Source organism: Trachurus japonicus, chromosome 14 (genome assembly GCF_045865225.1).
Source record: "Trachurus japonicus isolate A0001 chromosome 14, Traja_1.0".
Classification (NCBI taxonomy): domain Eukaryota; kingdom Metazoa; phylum Chordata; class Actinopteri; order Carangiformes; family Carangidae; genus Trachurus; species Trachurus japonicus.
In genome coordinates this window covers 3,975,883-3,993,167 of record NC_140920.1, presented here as the reverse complement: position 1 = coordinate 3,993,167, position 17,285 = coordinate 3,975,883, and the positions used below count along the sequence as shown (strand labels likewise).

At 41.0% G+C, this 17,285-nt stretch overlaps 1 protein-coding gene across 2 annotated transcripts in view; it reads left to right on the top strand.

The window, feature by feature from the left end:
- Window positions 1-4,204: 4,204 nt before the first annotated feature.
- amot (angiomotin) overlaps window positions 4,205-17,285 on the top strand; it is a 35,074-nt gene continuing 21,993 nt past the window's right edge. Inside the window, exons 1-3 of one of the 2 annotated variants that reach the window (XM_085797125.1) lie at window positions 4,205-4,341; window positions 7,901-7,961; window positions 10,271-11,342. In XM_085797125.1, the coding sequence (XP_085653251.1) occupies window positions 7,901-7,961; window positions 10,271-11,342 (1,133 nt within the window). In that variant the 5' untranslated portion in view covers window positions 4,205-4,341. Of the gene's footprint in view, window positions 4,342-7,766; window positions 7,962-10,270; window positions 11,343-17,285 lie in introns of those variants that run through there. The other variant, XM_085797126.1, reaches the window with a different exon arrangement.

Here is a 17,285-nt window from a genome sequence, read left to right as displayed (position 1 = left end):
GTCTGTAGTTGCAGTAAATGGTACATACACACACGACAAATAATTACAACAAATATTTGCCTTAAATTTGTATGAATAGCAGTTCTTGCACTGCAAAAACTCAAATATCTTACCAAGAATATTTGTCTTATTTCTAGTCAAAATGTCGTTTCTAGTCATTATACTTAAAATAAGAAACATCACATAAAAAATAGCTTGTTTTTAGACACTTTTTACTTCTTTCAAGCATATTTTCACTTGAAATAAGTAGAAAAATCTTATTACAAGCACAAAAAACCTGCTTTCACTGGCAGATTATTCTACTTATTTCAAGTGAATATTTGTTTGAAACAAGTGAAAATGATCTAAAAACAAGTTAATCTTTAGGTGATGAGTCTTAGTTTTGACTAGAAATGAGACATTTTGACAAGAAAAAAGACAAATACTGTATTCTTGGAAAGATTTTGAGTTTTTGCAGTGTGTAGTGAGTGGTACTTTTTTTTTTTAACCGGTTCAGGGCTCCAGACTGCCCCTAAATGGAGGCATTTTGCCCCTAAAATTTGAGACAGAGCAAGTAAATCTTTCATCTACTGCATGTGCAACCAGTAAATTGGCTGTTTTTTTGTTTTATTTTTTACACTGGTGAAACATGGAAGGGGCAACTCAAAGAATCTGGATTCTGCCATTACAGGTGTCAGGCCAACGTGTGTGAGGATCATGAATGAAAAGAAAATGTGAATATTTGCTTTGATTTACGTCATTTACTGCAGTTGTGACAGTATTGTTGTATGTGGGTCTGTGTGTGTGCGTGTGTGCGTGCTTGCAGGTGTTTATATGTCTGTGTGACTATGTTTTTTTCCCATCACGGTTGTGCAATAATACAGTCAAACTTTGCAGGTGTGTAACAATAATTACTGAGAAGTCATAGCTAAGTAAGTAAATGTCTCGTCTTACTATACTGCAAAAACTCAAAATCTTTCCATGAATATTTGTCTTATTTCTTGTCAAAATGTCTCATTTCTAGTCAAAACTAATCTCTTTCCACTTAGAATAAGACTCATCACCTAAAAATGAACTTGTTTTTAGATCATTTTCATATGTTTCAAACGTATTTTCACTTGAGGTTGTAATAAGAAAGACAAACTTGCTCCACTATCAGATTTTTCTACTTATTTCAAGTGAAAATATGCTTGAAAGAAGTAAAAAGTGTCTAAAAACAAGCTACGTTTAATGTGATGAGTCTTATTTTGACTAGAAATGACATTTTGACTAGAAATAAGACAAATATTCTTGGTAAGATTTTTAGTTTTTGCAGTGCAAAGAAGGAATGAGGCATCGTTTGTGTCACAATGTTTCAGTTTTTTTGACTTCCTGGATATCATGAGGAAACAAAATGACAAAGCAGCTGCAGCCAGAAGGAGACAGAAGACAGTAAACAGGGATCTTACAGCCTCTTATAAACTGAACAGTGGGGAAGTATAGATGAGTGTGCGATGTGTCATGTGTGACATTTTGATGCATTCAGACAACAACCCACGCAGCGTTGTCTGTCTACCCGAAGTGATGTGTTGTTGTTGCCCAGGGGAATATGGTCAATGTCAGGTTTAAACATGATGTGTCAAAAAAAAAAACCACCCAAAAAACACAAGGTTTTGTTCTCAGTTCCAAACCCACTAAGTTATTATCCAAAAGTATCAGAGAGTTAGAGTGGGACCTGATTCAATAACATTATGTGGGTGGGTGCATATTTACAAAAAGGCCCTGATAAGCTCATCCAATATAAATGTTGAACCTCTTCACTGCAAACTAAAGGCAGATGTGGAGTACAACATGGCATCATAATGTAAGATTTGAATCAGTTTAAAGTTAATATTCAACCACAAGTAGCGCGTTTTCTTAAAAAAATCTGATGACCAGAGCCGTGAGAACCTCTACCTCAGTTTTTTGTGGAGTTGGATCATCTCATATCCATGTACCGGTATATGACGATGGCAGAAAGACATTATAAAAATCTAACAACTCATATTATTTTGGCACAACTTGGTTCAGATGAAACACCAGTCAAACAGAGCAAATCCAGTTATTAGCCTGTCCCCACTGCAAAAACTCAAAATCTTTCCAAGAATATTTGTCTTATTTCTTGTCAAAATGTCTCATTTCTAGTCAAAACTAATCTCTTTCCACTTAAAATAAAACTCATCACCTAAAAATGAACTTGTTTTTAGATCATTTTCACTTGTTTCAAACTAATTTTCACTTGAAATAAGTAGAAAAATCTGCCAGTGAAAGCAAGTTTTTTGTGCTTGTAATAAGGAAGGAAAACTTGCTCACTGTCAGATTTTTCTACTTATTTCAAATGAAAATATGCTTGAAAGAAGTAAAAAGTGTCTAAAAACAAGCTACTTTTTATGTGATGAGTCTTATTTTAAGTAGAATGAGATTTGTTTTGACTAGAAATGACATTTTGACTAGGAATAAGACAAATATTCTTGGTAAGATTTTGAGTTTTTGCAGTGCCTGAAGATTGTTTTGTGCTGGTTTTGTGCTCTCCAGACCAGAGCTGGTTATCGGTTAGTATCCACGTTGTGTCCGTTCTTCCTGACGCTGTTATAAAGACTCGGGACAGTGTTATAGGTGGAAATTGTCTCTAGGGAGGGAGACGTCAGGACGGCCTTAACTGGCCCCGGATCAGTTGGCATTAGAAAGTACAGTTTCATCTGGTTTGTACCAAACATAATGAAGTGGTTAATGTGGTTTATATGACGACGATCCAATATTAATGTCAGCCTATAGGCATCGCAGTGTGTTCACTTCACATGCTGCTGTGCTTTAGCTGCTGGATAATCAGTCTGCAGGAAACGGAGTAGAGAGAAAGAAACCACAACTCCAACTTCCACACACAGAATATCTGATATCGATACCCGTTTAGAAATGTTGACTAGTGGATCACAGGATTGGCATACACATTTTTGGAAATGACCAACCTTTGAGATAAAATGTGGGAATTCTTACATACTGTATTTCGATCAGGTGATAAAGGTGCTGGTTGGCTAAAGTTTTAAAGATATTTCATGATAAAGATTTATAATCATCCTACATGGGCGAGTATATTTGCCTACAGTAGAGCAATGAAAATGGAACCACATGGAAGTTTGTAAATGTATCTTTAACTTTGAGACTCACTTTTATTACTTTATATTTACATAATTATAACCTAACTGTTATATATCGGAAACTGGAGCAAATTAACACTAAGGTGACCTAATTCAGGTAAAATTGGGCAACTTTTGTTCCCGAGGTTTTCGCCTTGTAGACCAATGTTGTTCACATTTCTTGTGAATCGCTGCCTCATTAAAATCCTGAATGTTTCCAGTTTGATTATTGAAAATATAAAAACACGTGTCGTCATTATGTGTCATTGTTTGTCTTGTTATCCGGTTGTTCTGCTTCACATGTTCATGTTGGGGCACAAACTTACCTGTGTGTGCACATGGTGAATGTTTTCCTCAGGTTTCTATAGCTGTTGCTGCTGAATATAACTTTGTTCACTGCAAAGACTCAAAATCTTACCAAGAATATTTGTCTTATTTCTAGTCAAAATGTAATTTCTAGTCAATGCAAATCTCATTATACTTAAAATAAGACACATCACATTAAAAAGTAGCTTGTTTAAACTTTTTAGACACTTTTTTTTTTTTTTTTTTTTTTACTTATTTCAAGCATATTTTCACTTGAAATAAGTAGAAAAATCTGACAGTGGAGCAAGTTTTTCTTTCTTATTACATGCACAAAAACCTGCTTTCACTGGCAGATTTTTCTACTTATTTTAAGTGAAAATTAGTTTGAAGCAAGTGAAATGATCTAAAAACAAGTACATTTTTAGGTGATGAGTCTAATTTTAAGTGGAAAGAGATTAGTTTTGACTAGAAATTAGACATTTTGACCTGAAATAAGACAAATATTCTTGGAAAGATTTTGAGTTTTTGCAGTGTTGTTATGTAAAAAATGCATTGAATGAATGAATGAATGAATGAATGAATACGTTTCTGAGTGACGTGACGTCGTTCGTTGACCAGAGCTTCTTTCTCTTGCAGCACCCTGAGGATCTGCTGAGTCTGCTGGAAGGTAAAGACCAGCAGCTGCACCCAGACCACCGTCACTTTACACTGGACTACCTCCACCCTCATCAGCAGCGTCATCATCATCATCATCATCATCAGCAGCCCCATCATCTTCCCTCTCGCCCTTACTTCACCCTTGGTCCGACCCGGGCCGAGCCCACTGCTGCAGCTCTGCAACATGCGCAGCTGTTGCCACTGACGACGCCACCACCAGGAGATCACCGTGAGAACAGCCACACAGGTAGGTATGTGTGAGGGGGAAGACGGAGATCTGGGAGAGTGAGCTGGAAACAGATGAGGAGGAGGAGGAGGAGGAGGAGGAGGAGGAATAGTACAGACAGGAAGGAAGGAAAGAGGGGAGTGGGACAGGGCAGAGGAAGGGAGAAGAAAGGAAGTGTTTGGTTATGCCCAGTGGTGGAAAATAACATTAAGTCCTACATTGACTCACACTGCAAAAACTCAAAATCTTTCCAGGAATATTTGTCTAATTTCTAGTCAAAACTAAACTATTTTCAACAAATTTTCACTTGAAATAAGTGAAAGCAAGTTTTTTGTGCTTGTAATAAGAAAGACAAACTTGTTCCACTATCAGATTAAGTGAAAATATGCTTGAAAGAAGTAAAAGGTGTCTAAAAACAAGCTACTTTTTATGAGATGAGTCTTATTTTAAGTATTATGAGATTTGTTTTGGCTGGAAATAAGACAAATATTCTTGGTAAGATTTTGAGTTTTTGCAGTGCAAGTACTGAGTATCTCCATTTTATTCCACTTTAGACTTGTACACTGCAAAAACTCAAAACCTTTCCAAGAATATTTGTCGTATTTCTTGTCAAAATGTCTAATTTCTAGTCAGAACTAATCTCTTTTCCACTTAAAATAAGACTCATCACCTAAAAATTCACTTGTTTTTAGATAATTCACTTATTTCAAACTAATTTTCACTTGAAATAAGTAGAAAAATCTAACAGTGAAAGCAAGTTCAGTTTTGTGCTTGTAATAAGAAAGAAATTCTTGCCCCACTATCAGATTTTTCTACTTATTTCAAGTAAAAATATGCTTGAAAGAAGTAAAAAAGTGTCTGAAAACAAGCTACTTATAAATAAAAGAAGAAATAAGACAAATATTCTTGGTAGGATTTTGAGTTTTTGCAGTGCAGTCCCCTCTCAGAGGAACATATTCTCCTTCTTACCTCATTTATTTCACACATGGTTTCAAGTCACCCTTTATTAGTCATGCCATCTCATCCTGTGTCACCACTTTTAATCTGTGTGTGTTTGCTGTTTTCTTTTTGTCTTCCTCCTCTTGATCTGCTGCTAGATGAATATTTGGATTATGATGAAGTGTAAAGGCAGTGGCAGCTGTATGTATGTGTGTTAGAGAGAGTGAACGTGCAGTTTTACAGTGCTGGGGAGTGGAAAACTGTCAATGTTAGACAGGGACAGAGTGCAATGATGTTTTGGAGCTACAATATGCAACTTTTTAAGTAAAGTAAACAGTAAGGACGTGGCCTTCTTCCTGTATTTACAGTTATCTTACATGAATTTAGTCTCATTTCTGTTTGTGGACAGTTCATTACATGTTGTGTTATCTCAGGCTGCTCATAACAACATCAAACATCAACATTCAAACAAACTAAGACGCATATTGCTGCAGTAAAAATCATTGATGCCTTGATGCCAAGATGTAACGAGCTCAGACAAAGCTCTGGGAAGATTTAAAGCCAAAATGCAAACTGATGATCAGGTTTCAGCACAGACAGAAGAACAAACAGTATACAGAGGAAATACAAGCTATACTGCATTGATTTATTTATGCAGTTATTGTGCTTAAAGGGATACACCAACACTTTTTTTTTTCGTGTCTTGCCTCACTCCCGAGTCCATGACCAGCAGATAGACACCACCCTTTCAACTGTGCGTGCAGTAACAAGGGAGATAGAGCCGTATCGCCCGTAATTAGCTTAGCTCAAACACTGGAAGTGTATGGGTAGTGTTAGCCTGCCTCCTATCTGAGCCGAAATCAGCAGTCAGAAGCTGATTTCATTTTAGCTCTAAACTCTGTAAATATATCACTTTATTGACATTTCAAACATCTTTAGGTGAGAAAGTAGCCGTTTAGATCAGCAGTGTGTCGTTAATTTGTCTAAATACCAGCTGTTTACAATTTTGTTCGGACGAATTCGCCGCTACTCAAGCTAGCCGTTGTGACCAACGCACTTCCGGTTACTTTCACAAAATAAAACACCCGTTGCCCTTTACATACAGAAAACCACGACGATAGAATTTGTGCTTTTACTTTGAAACAGGAAGCTAACCTACCCTCGATGTAGCTAGCTTGAACCAAAATAAACCGTCTTTGCTTGAACCCTCCGTTTTGACCGATCTCGTCCCGTTACCGGCATTTGACCGCTCAAGATGCCTTACCGGAGAGTTTTGTCAGTTCTGAGACGAAGATCGGCCCGCCGGTTTCCGTTTAGAGTTGCTGAAGAGTTTCTCTGATGACTTTAGGTGGAGGCAGGCTAACACTACCCATACACTTCCAGTGTTTGAGCTAAGCTAATTAGCGGTGCGCCAACTCTGCCCGTATCTCCCTCGTTACTGCACGCACAGTCGAAAGGATGGTGTCTATCTGCTTGTCATGGACTCGGGAGTGAGGCAAGACACGAAAAAAAAAATGTTGGTGTATACCTTTAAAATAGTCTTATTGTTTTTTGTTTTATTCTTCTTTATTTCCCACCTGGAGTCAAACCTCTGGACCACCAGACCCGCTTAGCACCAGACCTGAATCACTGAAAAGAGTGTGGCACTGCAATTCAGATGTCAGTAACCAACCAAAAAACAAAAAAAATAGCCCCCCCACCCTAACATGATTAGAAAAAAATAGCAACAAACACATATCAGTTTACATCTTGCTGCATTCAGTTATGCTACAGTCTTTCATGTAATCTGTGGTGTTTCCTGCACAAAGACTCTTTTGTTCCTTTTAATCTAACGCAGTGTCTCCTTCCAGGCGATACAACAAGCGCCCCAGTGAAACAACTGCAAATACTCACATACGAATGATTGAATATGAGCCACTACACGTTAACACAACCAACCAACCACCTGCGTGTGTAATTTTAACTGGAAACTAGAGTCATCGCCTCTCGTGGTTTTGGTGCATCCACCTGACAACATGTCCCGACATGTCCCGACACGTCAAATAAAAACGCCTGATGTGCCCTCATAATGTCACAAAGAAGTCAACCATGACCTTTGACCTGTAGTCAGTCCAAGTGAATTCATATATTCATATCATGTGAAAACATGAGGTCACCTCAACCCCTGACCCAGAACTGAATGACTAACTCAGATAGTTATCGATCCTCACTGATGATGTGTAAAGTCAAAGGTGAGGTGCTTTAATCACATTAAATGCCATTTTATTTTTATTATTTACTTCATAGATAGAGAGGAAAACTAATAATCCAACACACAACGTGATATAACAAAAACAACATCATTAAATTCTAGTTGCATATTGTGTCTTTTAAAACAACAAAGTGTCTTGTGTCTAAAGAAAAGGTTTGTAATCTCGGGTTTCAGCTTCAGTTGACCTGTTTTTCGCTTCATGTTAATGTGAAAGTTTCCGAAGTTTTAAATGAATCTTCTGTGTCTCTAATTTTCCACTTCCCAGCCCATTTATACTCCATAAACACTTTTTTTCTCTTCTCTGTCTTTTCAGCTTGAAGAGTTTTGCTGACAACCACCAAAGCTGACATTTTTCCATTTTGTCTGAAATGATTTTTTATTTACCCACAGATGTTTCGCAAAAAAGCGTCTTCCTCCTTGAGAATGAGAAGAATAACAGAAAGCGCTAGATGTAATAATCTTTTTTCTTTACTCTGTAGAAAAAGGTGTGAAACAGTGGAGTTTACTGTATGAATATCCAGTGTTGTCAGAGGAAACCACATTAATACAAACACCACAAATGCACTGACTTAAAAACATTTAAAAACTGATTTGAATAGAAATCTATTCAAATATGTCAATTTTTTAATACTTGTTTCTTGAAGACTAGAAACAAGGTATTAGAAACTGTTTAAAGTGTAAATCTCTGTCCCAACCAGTCACACATTTGGACGATCCCACATCCCAGCTGGTTTCAGGTTTGACAACACTGGATGTTTAACTGAGCGCACAGGGCTTCTGCCTTTTTACGCTTGTGTGAACGTTTCTAATCAAATTTCTGGGGATAATAGTGAGAGAATATCCAGATCACTGGGTTTCCTTTACTCGTAACTAATGTGTAATCTTCTTTATGGTCATTATCATGTCACTTAGTTGAGGTTTGTCATTATACAGTAGTTGCACCCAGTCGTGTCAGTCAGACTGTCAACTGAGTGACGATGAACTCACTCAGTTGGTTTTCAGGCTGACTTCACATGACTGACATTAATTAGCCCTCATCATGGCAACACAGTTATATACTGATATGAAGATTAATATAGTTTTGATGAATTAATAATATTTAAATTAAATTTCCAGTGTTTGTTTTTTTTTTTTTTAAATCATTGGCAGCTGTACATCTTTGTGTTTGACATTTTGAAGGGTTTTCAATAGAGTGCCGAAGCGGAAGCAGGAAGTAACGGTCGTCATGGGACCTCAACTTGGAAAAAGTCTCCATGTAAGTGAACGGGAGTCGAAGTTTTATTTCGTGATCCGATTGAATTGTGCCATGAGAAAAAAATATGACCTTTACCTGTTTAAAACATCACGTTTCATTCATGCCGAGAAATCAGCAGTTTGTTGTAAAACTATTGTAAAATAAAATTCAGAAGAATCCGTAACCAGAAAGACTACAGGTGGCGTAGGTGACGTCACACACCACATGGCGCCCTTTCCCGTGTCAGTTGGTGATGTATTTTTTGTGGGACACCAGATCTGTAGTCCGTAGAGTGTCGTCACACAAAATACATTATTCCATTGCCATTTTACGATAAACTTCTGATTTCTCAGCATGAAATGTGATGTTTTGAATTTGAATTTGAATTTATTAAAGGATAGCCCCTTGAGATGTAGCATCTCATTTTCAAGGGGGTCCCTGAACAAACATATACATAGAACACACAACATCAACAATACACTACATTACATTGTAGACATACATAACATGACAATACAACAAATACAGACATCTTGCTCACACACTCCCACATACTGTACCACCCCTACCCCCATAGATTTAACAAACAGAATAGAAATATTAAATAACATAGTAGGAATAACGGAATAACGAAATAACAAAATGGAGAAAGAAAGAATAACAATGAATGAATCAATCAATTAAGTAATTAACTAAAAACATGAGCAATTTGTTTTAAGATATAAATATAGTGACCTCCTGAAACAATGAAAAGAGGCAATAGAACACAAAGAAGGAGGGAGATTATTCCAATCAAATGGGGCTTTATATTGAAATGACCTTTTACCAACCTCTTTAGAGAATCTAGGAACAAAGAAGTAAGGGAAGTTAGTATGTCTAAGTGGGTATGGCGAACAAACAGGTAGAGGTCACATTTTTTTCTCATGGCACAATTCAATCGGATCACGAAATAAAACTTTGACTCCCGTTCACTTACATGGAGACTTTTTCCGAGTTGAGGTCCCATGGCGACCGTTACTTCCTGCTTCCGCTTGTTGCCATTTTGTTAATCGGATGATTTAGTGTTTGATTTGAAAAGTAGAACAACTGTTAACATTTTATATTCAGAGTTTAATCCCACTAGGTCCCATTGGGATTTAATGGTCATCGAACCACAATAGTTTTAGTTCAAACAGTGTCACTCTGTGGTTTAGATTATCATTCAGTGGTGTTAATGATTTGGGTTTAAGGATTCAGGGCTTCGCTGGTGGTTTTTTGCTGCTTTTGCCCCAATGTAGCTCTGTTCTGTCCCATCATGCATCAGTTGGTTTTCCCTGGCTTTAATAAGTGAAGGTGGTGGACGGTCCGTGTGACTCTCAGACTCGAGTGATTTATGTTCCTCCTTTCTCTGTTTTTGTTTCTTTTACCTCCTCTTCCTCCTCCTCTCCTTCTCTGCAATTATCTCCACTTTCTGTTCCCTTCGCTCAAATCCAACCCTCGCTCCATCCGTCCTTTTCCTCCTTGCTCTCTACTCTCTTCACTCTCAGGGAGTGTGGACCGCGGGCGGAGCTTGTCCTTCCATGAGGTGCGCGACCAGCGTGGAGCAGCAGCAGCAGCAGCCGAGATGAGGGCCGCGGCCGAGGAGTCGTCCAACAACAACAGCAGTAACAGCGGTGGCGGCGGCAGCAACACCGTCCTGCAGCGCCTCCTACAGGAGCAGATGAGCCGCAATTATGTTCTGCAGCAACAGCAGCAGCAACAACAACAACAACAAGGAGGAGGAGGAGGAGGTGGCGGCGGCTACTCGGGACCCTCGGACGATCACTCCATGACGCCGCACATCGCACGCCAGGAGCCGCAGGGCCAGGAGCTGCAGACGGACAATGGGATGGAGAAGCTCGGCTCGGGCAGAGGAGGAGGAGGAGGAGGAGGAGGAGGGAGCAGCGGCGGCGGCGGCGGCCTGGGGCAATGCCTGAACCCCGAGGATCTCCCCACGTACGAAGAGGCCAAAGTGCAGTCGCAGTATTTCCGCGGCCACGGCCCTCCTCCTCCTCCTCAGCAGCAGCAGCAGCAGAACAACCAGCAGCAGCCGCATCCCGCATCCGTAGTCGGCGCCGCCTTCTACGTTACCGGGGTAACCGGCGGCGGCGGGGGCGGGGGCAAGGTGCGCACCGAGGGCCGCCCCACGGTGCAGCGGGTGAGCGGCGCGGGGAAGGTGCACCAGGACGACGGGCTGAAGGACCTGAAGCAGGGACACGTCCGCTCCCTCAGCGAGCGGCTCATGCAGCTGTCGTTGGCCACCAGCGGCGTCAAGGCGCACGCCCCCGTCACCAGCGCCCCGTTGTCCCCCCAGCTGCCCCCGCCGCCGGGGCCGCCGGGCGACTATTACAAGCCGCCCCAGCAGCAGCAGCAGCAGCAGCAGCAGCAGCAGCAGCAGCACCGCGGGCCGCCGCCGGACTACCCGTTCAAAGGGATGGGCTCGCCGTCGAAGCAGCAGCAGCAGCAGCAGCAGCAGCAGGATCCCGGAGGACATTTCTACCAGGAGCAGCGAGGGAGGGAGCACTCGAGGGAGCTGCTTCCTGTCCGGTACCAGCCCCCGCCTGAGTACGGATCGTTCAGGTGAGCAACGCAACGCAACGCAACGCAACACACTAAAGGCGGGTACACACTACAGGATTCCTCAAACATTCACAGATTAGGAGACCACACACTTGATGAGACAGATCTCACAAGATCTCTCTCTTCTGATTTTATAGTGTGTGGTGTGCACTAGAGGCTGACATTTTCTCGGGATTCCCGCGGGAGTCAATTTATTTTGAATCACGTGATCGGGACGTGACGGGAAAAAATGTAAACGGGAGTGAACAGGACCGGGAGTCAAAGCGCAACATTCAAAGAAGCACAAGCCAGGCAGTGCTACGGATGGTGCGGGACGGGAATTTTTTTGTGGGAGCGGGATGGCACGGGATTGAAAAAACACTCCCGTGTCAGCCTCTAGTGTGCACACCTTCAGTGTAAACAAACATGGCGGACGAACAGGAAGATGCAATGGTGGTTGTTTTCGGCCCATTGCTGTCTGAAAAAACACACAGAAAATCAAAACGACCATGAAAAAAGTCATGGAGACGGCGGGAATGTGGCTGTACTGCGTTACAGTGCTAGTCACAAGTATTACAGATCGCTTCAAGAGCAGCGCCGTGCGCTCTGGCCCCGGTACTGCGAGTCACCATGGCAACAGGTAAATATAAGTCAGTCAGCCGACTCAGCTCGCGTCTTGATTGGCTGTTGGTCCGGTACACATGACATTCTGGTGACATTACACACTGTGCGTGCTCGGCTTCGCTCGGAACACCCCACACACTCTACAGGATTTCTAGTCGCAAATATTAAACATGTTCATTATTTACGATCTCTCCTTCCGATGCCTTCAGAGCGGATCAGACCGGACAGAATCACTCTTAACACACCCCCACACCACAGGAACATCAGACACAATGTCCCATGCAAACATCAGATAATCGGGCCTTTGCTGGCTTTGATTGTCCCGATTATCCTGCAGTGTGTACCCACCTTAACACACACACGCACACAAAGCTGCATCAGTCATAAATATTTGAAAACATGAGCCATCCACATGTGACAAACCCAGACTCACAGCTCTGTTTGTCGTCTCTTCACACTGAGTTGTGTTTGAATGTGTTCATGAGGGTTTTACAGTAGATTTAGTAAAGGTAAACAACCCAAATGTCATTAAAGTCAAAATTGTTCCCATGGGAATCTGCAGTTTTCTCTATTAGAATAAACTAATCCAGTGTTTCAGGTACGACACCCGGCCCTGTGGAGGACTGGGTGGTCCATGCGCAGATTAGAGTCAAATTAGCGTCAATAGGTTTTTTGAGTTTGATAAGTAATTTTCACAAGTAATCTCAGAGGTAGCAATTATAATGTAACCTTTGTAAAGGTGTGATATAAACCTGCAGGTGAAATTCAAGTTGCTGCACGAGTAGAAAGATTTGTAATTGTAAAAAAAAAAAAAAAAAAAAGGACGTGGTGAGACTGAGGTTAAACAAAGACACTGTAACAGAAGGAATGATTTATGATAGTGGGTTTTCCACATCAGATTAAATATTTACCATCATCAAACATAGTGAAAAACATCTTGGTCTCAACCCCCTACCCCCCCCATATATCTGTAAAATCAAATGAGTTTTTCTCGAAATAAAGTTATTATTATTTCATTTACAAATACAAGTTTTTTTCTACAAATGATTTCTTTATACTAACAACGACAGACGTTGGAATGATTCGAGCACATGCCTTCGAGCTCAGACTCTTTTTTGGCACGCATCCACGTTCAGGGCACAGGTTGGATCAGATGGTTGAAGTGCAACTGTCAAATAGTTTTGCGTTGGCACAAGGCCACGAACACGAGCCGGGAAAATGAAGAGCAGCACGAGGGAGCGGGAATTCTTGCTTGAGTCTGTGCCAGCTCCAGGAGAGGAGAGGAGAGCTGCTGCAGAGGATCAGCTCATTTCAGATTGTCCTAAAAAACTAAATATAGAGAAAAGAAATCCTCAATCATCACCTATGGGCTTCTACTCATGCGTGGTTGTCACTGTGTGTGCCTGTATTTTGATGTTTTGATGTAGCCGGGTCGTTTCTGGGTGGGGAGTTGGCGTACTTCCCCCAGCCAATGACAGAGCTCACATTACACTGCAAAAACTCAAAATCTTTCCAAGAATATTTGTCTTATTTCTTGTCAAAATGTCTCATTTCTAGTCAAAACTAATCTCCTTTCACTTAGAATAAGACTCATCACCTAAAAATGAACTTGTTTTCAGATAATTTTCACTTGTTTCAAACTAATTTTCACTTGAAAGAAAGTAGAAAAATCTGCCAGTGAAAGCAAGTTTTTTGTGCTTGTAATAAGAAAGAAAAACTTGCTCCACTATCAGATTTTTCTACTTATTTCAAATGAAAATATGCTTGAAAGAAGTAAAACGTGTCTAAACACAAGCTACTTTTGTCTTATTTTAAGTATAATGAGATTTGTTTTTAGAAATGACATTTTGACTAGAAATTAAGACAAATATTCTTGGTAAGATTTTGAGTTTTTGCAGTGTAAGTTGGGAGTGTGGCGCCATGGGCTTGTTAGAACATAATTGGATGGCCACTGGACGCCGTCAAGCTAGGAGAAATGGTGGATACACAGTTATCGGTGATAAAAAGGAAATTTAGTCCGAGTGAAGCACTGGAGCTTTGGGCCCAAACCCGGCCAGCAGTGGCAATGGGTGCCTTGAAGGCTACGCTGCTACGAGTAGGAGAGCTGCCACGGTGAGCACAAACCTAGAGCTCGGTCGCCATCTTACCTTACGTCATCACTCAGGGTGGGTAAACAACATTTGAGTTAAACTGATTTAAATTAAGTTAGCCGGCATTAGCTGCAACTTAACGCTAACGCTAACATTAAAGGTGTTAGCTACAACTTTAATTCCTCCCGGCCAGTAAGTGTCGCACTCACACTTGCCCGCTCTCGCTCCAACCTTCAGTTGTACTGGTTGCCAGGTAACGCCTCTAGGGAACGGCTAGTAGCTAAAGCTAAGCTAACGCTAACCGCATTTAATGAGCAGCAGCTCCGGTGTTGACAGCGGACTGGAAACACATCTGAATCACTTCACACTCACTCACCTGCAGACAGACCCGCAGCATCACGCCTGCACCGGAAATGTTAGTTAGCATTAGCACAACGCCATTTCCTCCACAGAGCTATCACGATCTGGGTCCGCCCCACGTGACATCAACGTATTGTTACGGTGCGTTCACACCGGGCGCAAGTAAAATATTTGCCTCGCTCTACACGCTCGAGTTTGCCCGCTGGAATATTTGTTTTTACTCGCGGCATTCGTGCAAATATTTTGCTTGAGTTCAATATTTTGAACTTGAGCGAACGGGCGAAATTCGCGTTTTCGCTTCATTTGCGTTGCACCATTCGCGTCATTCGCGTCATTCGCGCCGCCGGCACAAATTCGCATCCACTCGCGTCTGTACATTGACTTTGTATGTAATCTGGTCGCGCGAAAAATTCGCCTCGCGCCCGGTGTGAACACGCCGTTAGCGCAGAGATCATTTCATGCCGAAGTTGCCAACGTAACCAGAAATAATGTTGATATGACCCTTGCTAATGTAACGTTAACATAAGATAGAAAAGCAGTAAAACTGTGGATAGTCAACGCCCCCACACCCTAGATATATTTCACGTTATTCAAGCCTGGAAGATGCTAACAAGCTTGTATTTTTAGCCAATATCAGATGTTGTGGTGAACACAAATAGGTCAATGGTTGTTATGTGACGGCATACAATGAGTCTTCCCACCCTGAGTGATGATATAAACAAAGATAGCGACGCTGTGAATATGGCTAATTTGAGCCTCGAGAGTGGCGGCTCCATCGCCTCCATTGCTGTGACAGCCGGGTATGGGCTCATCGCTCTTCACCAGGTGGTAGTACCAAATATACAAAGGCCCCAGAGGAGGAACCCAGTGTGGATGTTGTGTTTACAAACACTACAGACTCTACCTTTAACTACTGATTTTATCATAGTTCATAGAATTCAAAGCCTTTTTTTCCTCCTTTTCTTTTTTTTATTGGCACAATGTTTGTGTCTCCATCTCAAGTCATCTGAGCGGTTTCCATAGCAAGTAGGGAGGCCACAAAACACATCTTTGAGATGAAGTGGAGACTAATAAAAACACAGAGTTGGAGATTATCCACAAAGACACACATTCTTCATCGGCTTCCCGTGATCATCATGCAGCTCTGTTTTGCCTTCGCCAACTTCTGAACTGAAACGATCAATTATCAATCAGTTAGATTGTTGCCGGGCGCCAGCAAAATTATTAACGCCAGCTGTTCCTCCCTTGGTTTTTTTTTTTTCGCATGCTGCAGACTCTCAAACACACACTCGCAAAAAATTGAAATGGACACAGATTCATGTTTAGTTTAATTCCTCTATGATGATGTAGGCCTCGATGCTGCTCCAGGGTTTCTTCTACACACAGATAAAAGAAACACTGCAGAGATTTAATAACAAGCAAGATGAAAATTTTTCAGAGATAAAAAATGTGAGAACTTTTCATTTCTCAACATTGTTTATCAGGGCGGTGAGAACAGAGCCTGTCCTGCCTGTTTCCACACTCGTCTCCTCCACGTAAGAGGAGCGAACCAGATTCAAACAGCCGTGAATGCCACAGAATTTTAATCATCAGGGCAGGGCAGGTTGGGACTTGATCCGTGTGGCTTTGATGACTTTCCTCCGAGGGTTAAAGGCAGGAATGTTTTGCTGAAAAGCCAGTTGACAGCTGTTGTTTTCCCACCTCACTCAAAAACGAGTTCTTCAAACAAGCAGGTGAATCAGACCAGACTAAAGGACATAGATCTGTGTCACAAAAGGCTTTTTATTGATCTTCACTTAACTTCGCTGAATCATGTGGCAGCCACGGTAGCAATGGTATCGTCACTGTTGAACACAGAGACACGGGAGGCCTCGTCATTCTCACCGAGATGGATTTAAATGGTAAAAAAAATAAGCTGTTAACTATGTATTTTATATTAAGAGTGAAACAGACAATGTAATAAATGAGAAACAAAACAAAGCACTGGTGTAGAGAGACGGTGTTTCCGAAATAATCTTGAACATACCATTGTTAAATCTGAACTATGATTCATTGTTCACAGCAGTGCAACATGACACTGACATTTCCTGTTGATTTACTGGTCAATGTTTAAGCTCAAGTAACAAGAAAGAAATCTGCCATTCATTCTCTTCTTTATTGTTACCGGTGTTGTTACCATACCTGTTCACAGAGTTGATATCAAATACTGTCTTTTTTCATCAAAATGTGCTTCTACCACACATTTCACTGAACAAAATAATCCACTGTTAAAAACATTGTATGCCAACGTAGCATGAACGCTGCTAAAATCTAAATCCGATTAAAAATGAGAAGAACAAAAAAAAATTTCTGATCACTTTATGCCACTGTATAAGCCTAAATATAGAGTAATAATACACATACACCTTATAAAGAAGAAGAACAGACGTTTATTTGCCATTAAACATTGGAATATATAAATAAAAACTGCATTTCTGTTTGCCTTGAGACTTTGCAGCTAAATCGAAATGTGGTCATCGAATATTATAAATTAAGTGCCTCGAGATAGTCAGTTTGTGATGTATGCTTCACTGATGTGCAGTGAAACCACAGCAGACGAAGAAAAAGAGGGCGCAACCTGATGATGTCAGTGAAAGAGCATCGGTCAAACCTCAAATGGTGGAACTAGTGATGGAAATATGACATTTGTGTTGGTGCCATCCAGCTGTCTGTGTGTACAGATGGAAGGAAACAGTTTGAACAAAGATGCAACATAATTGTGGTCAGCTCAAACGACTGCGATGCGGCGATTATGTAATGATTGTGACATGTAAGAAATGTCTGACTGGCGTTGAATATTTATCTCAGTGTTGTTGACACACAGGATGGAGCAGGACATTAGACGCTCCTC